Source organism: Notamacropus eugenii, chromosome 6 (genome assembly GCF_028372415.1).
Source record: "Notamacropus eugenii isolate mMacEug1 chromosome 6, mMacEug1.pri_v2, whole genome shotgun sequence".
NCBI classification, from domain to species: domain Eukaryota; kingdom Metazoa; phylum Chordata; class Mammalia; order Diprotodontia; family Macropodidae; genus Notamacropus; species Notamacropus eugenii.
The window spans coordinates 323,676,355-323,689,227 of record NC_092877.1 but is presented as its reverse complement, the minus strand read 5'-3'; the positions used below and the strand labels follow the sequence as shown (position 1 = coordinate 323,689,227).

Genomic DNA, 12,873 nt, shown 5'->3' with positions numbered 1-12,873 from the left:
TGGAACTCAAGGAATGGGATGGGAACAGGAGAAAGAAGGATCTCAGTGGGGCATGAATAGAAACACTTGCTAAATTGCTGTGATAAAAGAAGGTCACTCATTTCCACAGCGAGATCATCCCCCCACCCATTCATAGGTCATGGAAACAAGCAAACAAACGAAAAAAGACACCACCTATCACAACATAGATTATCACTCAGTTGACCTATAAATTCTCTTTTTTCAACATGCTGCTAATAATAAAACTCTGATTTTAATACTATCATATTATCATACATCTATGTAATTTGATTTTTTAAAAATAGAACACAAATTTGCTCATTATCCTTGAGCAGAAGCCATGCTAATCTTCTCTGTTATCATTCCATTTTTAGTATACGTGCTGCCAAAGCAATCACTGTATTGAATTTTGAGAAAATAGAAGTCGAGCACCAAAATCCAAGTTTAGCCAGTTGGGCTATTTGGAGGGCTAAGACATGGGTCACATGGAGAAATGGGTAGAGTCCTGGGTTGAGAATCAGGAAGACATGATTTCACATTCATGACACTAGCTGTGAAACCTTTCTCAAGTCACTTTTCTCAGTGCCTTGGACAACTCCCTAGGACTTACCTGGGCAAAATTGCAAAGAGGCAAGCTACCCTAACAAACGGAATTGTCCAAAAATTGGATGAATGGACTACCTCAGTAAGTGATAGATTTCCCGTCCTGGGAGGTCTTCATGCAGAGGCAAGATAATCATTGGTTGGGTTTGTTATTCAGGGATTCCTTTTGTATATGGTTTGGACTATGAGGCTGCTGAGATTCCTTCCAATTCTCAAATTCTATAAATATCTAATTTACCAAGTCATAAAAAGGTAATTGCAAATAATGTTGCTCATGGTCAGCTAAATGCAAGTAACCTTGCACAGTATCCTAGGACAGATCTCCTAGTTTAAAGTTCCTAAGATCCTGTCCTTTTCTAAATTAAGCAATATTTTTTTTTCAATAGTACATACCATCAGAAAATATACTTCACATCTTTTTTGAGATTTTGCTCTGGCATAAATAGAATGTTCCTAGATACAGAATATTGATACAACATAGCTTATTTCTAATTACCATGCTAAATTTGTTCCTATATTTTATGTCATAATTGAAAGCAGAACAAATCATTTGGTAATCAGGTTTGGGGGTTGTTTGGTGGGGGGTTTTTTGGTTTAATTTGGTTTGGAGTTTTTTGGTTTTTGTTACCCTCGAATCTCTGTGGTCCAGCGCTGATATTTTGATAAGATCTGGTGTTTGCTTCCTGGAATTTTAGCACATTATTCTCCCAAGTGGCCAGTTGGAACCTAAGTTACCTAATCAATGAATATTTCTTAAGAAGCCCTTGAATGATTCAGTGTGGGATTACAAGTTATCTGTATGTTTGTTTATTGTAAGCCTTATCCTTAGTCAAAATGCTTTCGCCTGATTTTGTAATGTTATCACAACATTAAACAGAGAATTTGCATTTTTACAAAATGAGGATTAAAACCGATTCCACCATTTCATTAATTTTGTTGTTGTTCAGTAGTTTTTCAGTCATGTCTGACTTTGTCATCTGGGGTTTTCTTAGCAAAGATACTGGAGTGGTTTGCCATTTCCTTCTCTACCTCATTTGACAGATGAGGAAACTAAGGCAAATAGGGTTAAGTGACTTGCCTAGGATCACACAGCTAGTAGCTGTCTGAGGCTGTATTTGAACTCACCAAGGTGAATCTTCCTGACTCTGAGTCTGTCGCTCTATACACTGCCCTATACACTGCAGCCTTTAGGAAACTCTTACATGTGGAAACTCCTATCAATACAGAGCAGTGCCTTTTCTGTAAATAGGAGCTTTAGGTCAAAAAGTTTAGCCAGATTCTCCTAACCAAACTGTGTCAGAGGCACCATGACATAGTGAATAGGGACCTGGGCTTGGGTTCAAGAAGACTGGATTCAGACAGCTTAATGGATTTGTGACACTGGACCAGTCTCTTAACTTTTCTGATCCTTAATTTCCTCATTTGCAAAATGTAAATCCCCTTCTAAGTCCTACAAGGTTCATAAAATAAAATGTTTTTAAAAGGAGAAGAAAGTATAAAAGTAGCAAAAGAAATCATTAATCAATTAATTAATTTATTGATTGGTTATTTGTCTAATTAATTGATGGACAGTGATTGAAAGTCACATCAGGACAATACAGATGAGAGGTATAGCCTGGTATAATGAATGGAGAACTAGCCTTGCAGTAGGAATACCTGAGTTTAAACCCTCCTCCTGATATATATTGTGGGCAAATCGCAGTGCCCTCAGTACCTTCTAATAAGAATAAGAATAATAGTTAACATGTGTATAGCACTTACAACATAGCAGTACAAAGTACTAAGCACTTGACAGTTATTACCTCTTTGTATCCTCACAACAACCCTGGCAGGTAAGTACTATCATTATTCCCATTTTACCCATAAGTAAACAGAAGCTCAATGACTTTCCCAGAGGCACACAGCTAGTATATCAAGGCCAGTACTCTATCCACTGCACCACCTAACTGCCTAATCTATAAACTAGAGTTAAAGCATTCACCTACTTTAGTAGAAATTTCCTTACCTGGCAGTTCCTTATGTCTATAACTAGCTTTATAATTTTCTCATTTGATCCTCTACAATTTGGGGAAGTGTTCTTACTATCTCCATTTTACAACTGATGCAAACAGAGGGGAAGTGACTTACCCAGGATCATACAGTTAGGAAGTGTCTGGATTTGAACTCAGGTCTTCCTTATTCCAGACCCAACTTTCTATCCCCTGCACCATGAAATGACAGGTCCAATCCCTATCCTAACCTAAGCATGAATTTCAGTTTTTATTAAGCTAGAATTGCCACTTTATTTCCCTTGCCTTGTTCTTAGAAAAATAACTTAACTCTGAAATCCTAAGTACTCCTTTACATTGCAGGTGAAAATTGAGCTGCCCACACAACTCCATGAGAAACATCACATTTTGTTTTCATTTTATCACATCACATGCGACATCAATGCAAAGTCTAATGCCAAAAAGAAGGAGGCTCTGGAGACATCAGGTACAAAGCAAAGTCCTACATAGAGACACAAGTTCATGTTGTTTGTGTGAAATAAAAAGTTCTTTAAATGACTTGGATGTGTTGAATTATTTTATGTAAAGTTCAACTATTCAGAAGCCATAAGTAGTTTTTTTTTTTAATTTGTTTTGCTTTTTAACAAATAGAGTCCAGCAAAACAAATTCCTACCTTGGCTGTGTCCAAGAAATGAAATATATATTGTCTCCATCTGCATTCTCAGTCCACCACCACTCTCTCTCAAGAAATGATCTACATCTGTCTATCTAAGTCTTTGACTCCTGGTCAAAAAAGTTTTCTATATCTCTTCTCTTGAACAGTTGGCTATGCTTGGCTTCCTTTGATGAAAGGTGATCAGCTAACATCTAAAGAATATAATATCCCGGTAGCAACCATTCTGCCTCCTAATTACTTAAGCCTTCAAGATTCTGCAACTGGAAAGGTATTCTATATGTCATTGATGTTCAAAGGACCAGAAGTTCTGTTGTCTCTCAGGGTTGGTTTATTGATATTAGAAATATTTTTGTTATGAAAGTGCTTTCCATCACATCATTGGTCTATTTCGCCACATACTGTCAGATGTAGTCAGTATTTTCTTCTCCTTACAACTCAACATTAACAAATCTTCGTAGCAAATTCTATTGAAAGATGAAACAACCTGCATTGTGGGAAGCTATAACTGTGACAATAACATCCACAAACTTTGTGTTGCAGCACAGTGGGAGTGACTTTAAATGGGTAGATGGTGGGAAACCACTTTTCAAAGTAACAACATTTGTTGTATCAACAGTGAATACTCAGGTAAGTTCATTCTCTTTAATGTTCTGTTATCTCCATTGCTATTTATCATATTAAGGAAGTTTCAGAAATCCTCAGTATCAGTAAAATTTCCTGAGAATTAAAAGAATATACTGTAATAAACCTTTGTTCTGTCTTTTTGCAGAGTTATCTAAAGTTTTTTATGTAATTTATGATGAAAACTCATTCATTCAGAGAGAAGCCCCTTCCCCTTCTCAGACTATAGACTATAAGTTTGGCACAAAAGTTCCACCCCTGAGTCCCATTCAAGGCCCCTTCTCTTTGGTGAATTACACCGATGTCAGCAGTTATGGTACATTATCAACCTGACTACAGTATGAAGAATCTTGGTGTAAATTTCACCTGTCATGGAGAACAGTACAGCATTGACCGGCCCATTTGTTGTTTTTCTCATGAATACTGTACAATGATCCCTCCTCCTTTTCTGACCTTTTTTGCCCTGTAACGATATCTTTTATGCTCCTTAATTCATACCAGGCATCATTGGTAATGGGTTGTAGCTAGTATACGTTTACCCTGTGTCTTTCCTTTGCCTTATTATTCTCCAATAATGGCAATGCTTATGAGAATAAAGTACTGCATGATTCACAGCCACATTTCTGAAAGTATAATAGAAAAAGCAAAATGGATAGAAAATTCATAGTATCCGGATTATGACATGTGGTTTGTTGGCTACCACCCTGACTTCTTTAGGCCTTCCTCCCTTCCAGCCTGGATTATGGGAAAAGCCTCATCCTTAGTCCCTTTGCCTCACCTCTTTGCTCATCCCTTCTCCACACACATTCCAAAATGATATTCCTAGAGCACAGGCTTAGCCACATCATTCCCCTAAGCTCCAGTGGCTCCCCATTTTCTCTCAAATCAAATGTAAATTCCTCTTTTGGGCATTTAAATCCTTTCATAATCTGTTTCCAACCTATCTTTCCAGGCATGTTACATCCTACTTCATGAGCTCCACAGCCCCGCAAATCTAGGCCACTCACTGTCCCTCACGTACAATATTCTCTCAGCAGGCATACACAAACACACACATATACACACACACTCACACACATGTGCAATGCACTTTCTCTTTACCTCTGCCTCTTAGTATCCCCAAATTTCCTTTAAAGATCAGTTTCAGTGACACCTCCTATAGAGAGTCTTTCTCGATGCCCCCCCGCCAACTGCTACCGACTTCCCTTAAAATTGTTGTTCAGTCGTGTCCAAAAATTTTCATTTTGGAGGAAAAGAGGGTTGGAATTTCTTGGCAAAGATATTGAAGTGGTTTGCCATTTCCTTTTTCACCTCATTCAACAGATGAGGAAACTGAGGCAAACAGTGGTAAGTGACTTGCGCAGGATCACACAACTAGGAAGTGTCTGAGGCTGAATTTGAACTCAGTTCTTCCCGACTCCAGGCCTTACCCACCTAGAAAATCATGTTAATTTTGCATATGCTTTAATGGGTATAAATTGTTTCCCCCAAATAAAATGAAAGGTCCTTAAGGGCAAGGATTGTTTCATTTATGTCTTTGTATCCCAACATCAAGCACAGAGCATGATAACTAGTAGGAGCTTAACAAGCACCGACTGATTGATTGGCTAATCCATTGAGTTGATCCAGCAGAACAAATATCTTGGACATGAACTTGCCCAAGATCAGGCTACATAACATTTGAAAAATTGTTCAATTTTTCCAATGACCCTAAACTTCTCACAGGTCCCAATGAGCAGCTTTTTTTTTTTTTCACCTATAACCTGCCAGTGATTCATAAAATATTTTTTAAAACCTTAATTATTAGGCTGTTCCTATATTATGATTCATGCATCTAAGTGAAATTAAAATAAATACATTTATTTTTTATATTTGTATTTTTATTATATTTATATTATATATTATAATTTATATTTATATTACATATATTATAATTTATATTATATATAAGTATATAAAATAAATTAAAATAAATTCATTACTTATCTAGATATTTTTGTATGCATTTTGTCAGACTATTTCAAAACGTATTTCCAGCATATGTTATCATATGTAAGTCTGTAGCATTTTTCCCCAGGTATCCAGATGTTTGTCACATGTGTTGTGTATCTGCTAGTGTGGTAAAATACATTTTAAAAAGAACCCACCATTTAAAAAACAGTGGGATATATAGTCCTTCCATTGGGTACTTTGTGCAGAAAACATGATAGGAGTTTTCTGTCATTCTTAAAGTTTAGGAATGTATTCTGAATATTACTAACTTCTCTTTATAATGTATTAAAAAATCACATCCACTCACAGGAGTAGATGCAGCTGGCTGAATGGGGACCTAGCTAGTTGGGTAACTCAGCTCCTCCTCTCCTGTCTGCTTCCCCCTCCCCTTCCAGGTAAATTTGGATGGCCAAAAGATGTCCAGTTGACTTGGGTTTTACTGGATAGTTTCCTTTCCTGTCCTGTCCTAAAACCTTACACCTACTGCTCTCTGAAGCTGGGATGCCAGTGGGCCTTGCCTAAGGGCTCTTCTGGACCCTCCTGGCTTTAGAGGGATTATCAATAGTAACTGCTGCTGTTTCCTTCCCAGCCTGATGTCTTTCTTTTTCTTGTCCTCATTAAAGGGGTCATGTCCTGGCTACTTCTTAAACAGGCCTCTTCAATGAATGGGCATTACCTCACCCTAAGTGAGCGCCTGCAAAAACCTTGGTGTAAAGGACCCAAGGTCTCCCAGTGCATCCTGGGTCATCTCCAGTCATCCTGATGAATATCTGATGGTCACTGGATTCAGATGGCTCTGGAGGAGAAGTGAGGCTGATGACCTGCACAGCCCTCCGTCCCTCAAAACAAAGTCAAGTGCAAGTCATGTCATCATTTCTCTGATGGCATGGTCATCTTCGTCAACAAAGGACAAACACAATTAAAAAATCTATCCTAGTGTTTATCCAACCCCTTTTTGAATATGTTTATATTTTCAGGCTAAATAACTTTTCGAAGTAATAATGTAGTAATGAGTTTCAGGATAAAGAACTAATATTTCAATGATTATTATATATTGGAATTGGGAACTCATTCTATTTCAGTTCAATTCATGAATTCCTAGAACTTTCAATCCTGAGGTCGCTATCTTTTCTGCTATTTTAGGATCCACATGTGAATACATTTTTTCAGCAGTGCCAAAAAAGAGAAAAAGATATGTCTCAGCCTCCTACCTCAAATTTTGTGCTCTCTTGTAAGGTGAGTCAGCTTAGAGTCAATTGTCTGGAATGTTGAAATAAATAAGATTAGCTTTTCCCTTTTTTTGGCTTAGACTGGAAAAATAAGCAAAAGAGAATTTGCACAAAATTTTGGGAAACATCAAGTCAGGAAAATAATGCTTCTTCCATACCATTCCTGAATCTTTCTCAATTTGGGGAAGAGGGAAAAGTAGAATACAGGTTAATCATATCCAAATCCAACCTGAATGAAAGTCAAAGTCCAAATTTTTTTAAACAATCAGCAAAAATTTAGTTGAGAATTTGTCCCTAGGCTTATGGGGTGCATGCGAGGGGATCTGAAATGATCAGTCATGTCTATCATCGTATTCAAATTTGTTTTGAAAAATGATGGCTATATTTTTCTTTAAAACCTATCAGTGTCATTTCTCATGATTTATTACCTACTATAGAACTTGCTGAATGTAGAGAAGATTCATGCAATCATGAGTTTTCTTCCCATAATCTTGAATCAACTCTTCAAGGTTCTGGTTCAGAACGAAGAAGATGACATTACCACCACTGTTACCAGGTATTTGTGATGTACTCATATAAAAATAGATTGTATAAGTAATGATGTCCAGTTTTCAGAATAGTTGTATATACAGTAATGGTGGTCCAATGAGGAGCTTTATAGAGAATTCTACCAAATATTTTAATGGAATATTTGTTTTCTAAGCGTTTTCATATAATAGGTATGATGAATTCTCAATATTATTATTATTATAAAAATGGTATCCATCTCACTTATTCATGATAACTTCTTTCATAGTTACCTTCATTATTTCCTTTATTACCCTACCACATATTCAGTCCACTAGTCTGGTCTAAATATAGCTCTATAAAACAATTTCCTCTTTCGAAGCAATTTTTGAATTAATGATTAAATCATAATGCCTTTTTAGAATAAGAAACTATTCTGGCATTCTGAAAAAAAGATACATGTTGACACTAAAATATTTTCCTGGTATTGAGGGCTAAAATTTCTAATAGTGCAGTGATACTCTAGACTGTGTCTAGATATGTTTACACTCACTTCATGCATGAAGTGTCTGAGATACAGGGTTCTTAAAAAATATGCCAGAGGTCATGCAGCCACACATTTGTGCTGTTGAATTTAGGGCCATAACTAGGGTGGAATGATAAGTGCTTTGCTACAGGACACTGACTTCAGAGGGTACAGCAGGGTTGTGTTTTCAAACTGCCATCATCTTACATTTCTGAAGACTCCGTCATGCAGTGTAACTGATACCATGACCTTTGTCTATGACAGCTCTAGCCTGGGGTCCCCTTTTTTTTTGATGTACCTGACCCAACAGCACAACATACACACATCATCATCATCATCATCATCATCATCATCATCATCATCTCCTTTATCAAACAGCAGGAATTTTGCTCAATTAAGTTGATTTGTCTGTTGATTGTTTAAAATCAGAATAAAATTATACAAGAAAAGACCTGGGTTCAAGACCTTCTAAAACATACTGACTGTGCAACTCTGGGTAAATCATTTACCCTGTCAGTGCGTTAAAACTCTCAGTTGCAGAGTGGGTGCAGACCTGCTATGGTAAATCTCTCAAAGAAAGTTCCTATTACAATAACATAACAGATCTGCTCAAAACAAGAACCAAACCAAACAAAGACCCTTGTGCAGAGCAGGCAGCCTTCAGAATTAGTTTGGAAAACTACCCTCATCTTTCCCTCCTTCATGTTCCTTATAGGCTTCCTACCCCAGTTTCATAGATCTGCTTTTTAAATTGATATATTTTCCAGTTACACAGAACACCTGAAAATTGGACAAAAGGAAGCACATCTAGGAGAGTGGGCAATGACTTGGAAATTTGGAAAGTGCCAGCATCCCATTGGCTGTCTCGCAGTCCCTCCATCAAAGATGGCAGTTATCATATTCACCTCCCAAGCCAGATGACCCTATTATGAACCCAGGCATTAGCAGCATCATACTTGCTTCCAGGATTAACAAGTTATAAATGACTAAAGGGGAAAAAGGGATAAGAATAAATATCATATTTCTTGCTGGGCAACTCATTTGTGCCTTCAACATTGAGTATTTGCTATGAGGAAAGCACTGAGTTGGGCACTTTTGGCTTGACTATGCCATTGTGGGCTTGGAACTGTCTTGTTCTACCTTCCAGAGAGATAAATAACTTTGATTTTTCAGGGTTCTAACCGATATTGTGAGTAAATGCCATGAGGAGCAGCTAGACCACTCCGTCAAATCTTATATAAAGGTATGAAACGTCCTCTCATTCTTTGTCCATGCCTTTGCATGGTATGTACCTTGTCCCCTTTACTGTGTTGGATGCTTAATGCCTGTTTTCTTTTCAACAGGTCAGTCCCTGACCGTCAGACTCAATAAAACATCCACCTTAATTTTTTTGAGTTCCATTGTTTGTATTGACTAGCGAAGTGTATAGCTTTATACTTGTAAATATATTCATATGGGGGAGGGAGAGAAATTAAGGTTTTCTCCTTTATAAGCTAAAATCAACAATTTCATTGTAAAATTGAAGAGACATGTCTGTGGGTTTGCTGAATGCTGTATGTTCTTTAATGTTTTCTTAGTTCTTTTTTATTGTTTTCTCAGGCTTTTTTTCATTTTCCCAGTAACTGTATATTTGTACCTGCTTCTGGTATGTTAAAAACTTTCTCTTCTAGCATGAGTCATCTGCCCATCCCATCACGTGCATTGCTTTTCCCAGTGTCCTCCTTCCAGCCTTCACTCAGGGATCTATAGATTCCATTGCCCAGTTGGCTTCTTTTCCTGCCAATGAACTTGGGATGATGTTTTGCAAGATCATAGCAATAACATAGACAATTGTACCTTAATCAGTAGGAATAATAGGCCTATTGAGAGAGAAATGGGCTTTCCTCCAAACTTATATACATATATGCATACACCATCCAATCAGCACCAGGTTGCTGTCCAGATAAAAACCTAAATGGAATAGGGCATTGAATTCAATGGTTCTATACTTTTAGGATATAGAGAGAGATAGGACTCCATGGCTTTTTTTGAGGAAAACAAATAGTCCAGTCATGATTTAATCAGTATAAGATACCCCTAATGTAGAAACACCCTCTATCAAAGCAGATCACAACTTAGATGTAACCTGTATTCTTAGAGGGTTGCCCAGGGCACTGAGAGATGCCATGACTTGTCCAGAGTCACATAATCAACACATGTCAAAGGCTGGATTTGAACCCAAATTGACCTAATTCCTAAGGTCAGCCATCTGTCCACCAAACCGCACTATCTCTGAGTGTCTTCAGAGTAGAAACAGAATGTAGTAGACCAGCAAGTCCTTCTTTCAGCGCAATGGCAGAAAGGCTCTCTAAAGACTTTATGCCTGGGCACTATAAAATAAGGAAGCTACTTTTGTTACTCTACAAATTCTCCCAGCTTTTTGTAAATCTTTTGTGTCATTTGGCAATAAAAATACACAACAATAAGAATGTCTGTCTTTAAGAAAACATGAGATGCCCAGATCTGGACTCAAAAAACATGTAATAAATTGTCCTGAAGGTGGGAGTAGAGGGTGGGGTAAAGGGAGGGTGGTAAATGGATTATTCAGCTTAAAAAAAATTATGAAAACCTATCACAAGGCTCCTTTGCATTGCAAACTCCTCTACTACCATTATATTATAATTTAATTTTCTAAAAGTTTGTTGATTTCATAAGTCAAGTTATACTCTAAAAGTGTTTGGGGAAAGTTATGATTAATTTAGGTACAATATAACTTCAAAATCATCTAGAAGATTCCTAACCTCAAATCACTACTTTTACTTCTGTTTGGCATGTCAACCTCCAAAGGCCAAAGAAATAGAAAGAATTTTGACTCTTCCATATGAAGGCTTTGAAATGTCAATTTCCCTGTTCTTTAATTCACCCCTCCCCTTTCCACATTTCTACAAAGATATGGCTTTCCGTTGCCCTCTTCAGGTTCAGTGAAAGAAGAATTAAATATAGAACAAGCTAAAATTTTGATTTTCCTCTGGAGAAAGTAATGAAGTTCTGGGAACCTCACCGACTCAGATTTTTATCTTTCTCTTTGAAGGTCTAAGAGAGCAAGAATGAGGCATCAGAGACCAATGCTTTCTCGTCTGGTCCAACTCATTCTGGGATAAGCATGATTGATTTTGTTTAGTCTTCCCATAGCTGAAATCCCCAAGTCCCTCACATAAAATTTTTATTCTATGTCAAGGCTTAAGATTTTTTAAAGCACTTAAAGACATCTAAAATAAATGTAATCCATTTGGCTTCCAGTCTAGAAAGGTCACTATACTGGGGAATTATGAAACCTTGGTTCTGGTTTTAGCCCCACCACTAATTATTATATAACCTGGAACAAGTCACTAACATTCTCTGGGTCTCACATTTCTCGTGTGAGAGGTCAAACTAAGTGATCTCTGAATTTCCTTCCAGCTTAGTCTATGATTCTGGAGTTGAAATCTTGGCTTAATGAAGAATCATTAGGTCCCCCACATCTAACTTTATTTCCTCTTGGTGTGGGGAAGTGGAACTGAAATTTACTCTAATATCATTATTCCACTACCACCCAGGAATGTCCTGAAAAAAATGAGGGATTATCTCTGAAGTGCCTTGAATTCCTCAAAAGAAATGCCAAGGAATTTCTGTGTATTTTAATAATTATGCAAAGATAAAAATAAACACCATTTCAAGTTCAGTGATGCCAAACGCTGCTAATTCACTCCATTTACAATAGCCAAAAGTACTGTGTACAGACAGTGGATTCAATTCAATTCCAGGCTTTGAGATACTGTATTGCACTGCCATGTTCAAGTCCAAATTAAAAGGGGTAAATTTTTCAGAGCTTGGAGCTAAATAATCGTGCATGCGTAAGATAGGTTATGTTGGAGTCTACCCCTGTTTGAGTGATATTATATGATTAAAAAAAAACACTTTCCCTCAATTCCATATAATTTCCTATGTCTGTTAGCTTTTCCTTTATTCACGGTAATGAGTCTTGGATGAGTCAAGCTTTATTAGGATCACAGATGGTCTGATAATATTCAAATTCCATATTTGAAATCTTCCTATGTATTTCTTACCCCCTGGTCAAAGTCTATTCTCTTTCTGCACATTGGATAAGACCCTGAGTGTCATGACTACATTGAAATTGAAAAATGAATTCTGCCTTCTCTTGATGACTACTTCGTAAGCAACATGGTGATAATTAAGGAATTCGCATCAAAATATCTAAAGCACATTTTAGTGCACAAATCGATATGTTTCAGTACAATGGAACAAAACAGTAATTAAGGCTATTCTTTGCACACTGGCAAAACTCTTGTAATGAAAATAGGTATTATTCAATTGTATACACTAATAATAATAGTAATGGTAGCCAGCATTTATACAATTCTTTGAGGTCAAAAAAGCAACTATATGTATATTATCTCATTTGATCCTCACAACCCAGAGAGATGGGTTCTATTAAGTGTGACTGTGACACCTCTATGATTTTACCAGTGATGGAGGTTTATGAGTCATCCATTTAAAGTTGCTAATCATGGGGCTACGATGGACTAAGCCTGTGGTAGACCTTGCCCTGCTGGCCTTTCGATGGGACTCTCATTCCCCACTTGGCCATTTGAGTGGGTGCTCTGCCCCTTTCAGGATGAAGAGTTGCTACCATGCCATGTGTTGCCACTGAAAGAGAGAAGGGGAAAAGGTGCCCCCAAGTAGGTGGGTCA

At 37.3% G+C, this 12,873-nt stretch overlaps 1 protein-coding gene and 1 pseudogene across 5 annotated transcripts in view; one reads left to right on the top strand and one right to left on the bottom strand.

The window, feature by feature from the left end:
- The window catches only part of DOCK10 (dedicator of cytokinesis 10), a 358,984-nt gene that overhangs the window by 266,303 nt on the left and 79,808 nt on the right, over positions 1 to 12,873 (top strand). For all 5 annotated transcript variants that reach the window (XM_072617984.1, XM_072617982.1, XM_072617986.1 and 2 more), the window contains exons 20-25: positions 2,955 to 3,078; positions 3,415 to 3,536; positions 3,809 to 3,895; positions 7,025 to 7,117; positions 7,548 to 7,666; positions 9,317 to 9,386. In XM_072617984.1, the coding sequence (XP_072474085.1) occupies positions 2,955 to 3,078; positions 3,415 to 3,536; positions 3,809 to 3,895; positions 7,025 to 7,117; positions 7,548 to 7,666; positions 9,317 to 9,386 (615 nt within the window). The remainder of the gene's footprint in view (positions 1 to 2,954; positions 3,079 to 3,414; positions 3,537 to 3,808; positions 3,896 to 7,024; positions 7,118 to 7,547; positions 7,667 to 9,316; positions 9,387 to 12,873) is intronic.
- Positions 298 to 398, bottom strand: LOC140512909 (U6 spliceosomal RNA; annotated as a pseudogene).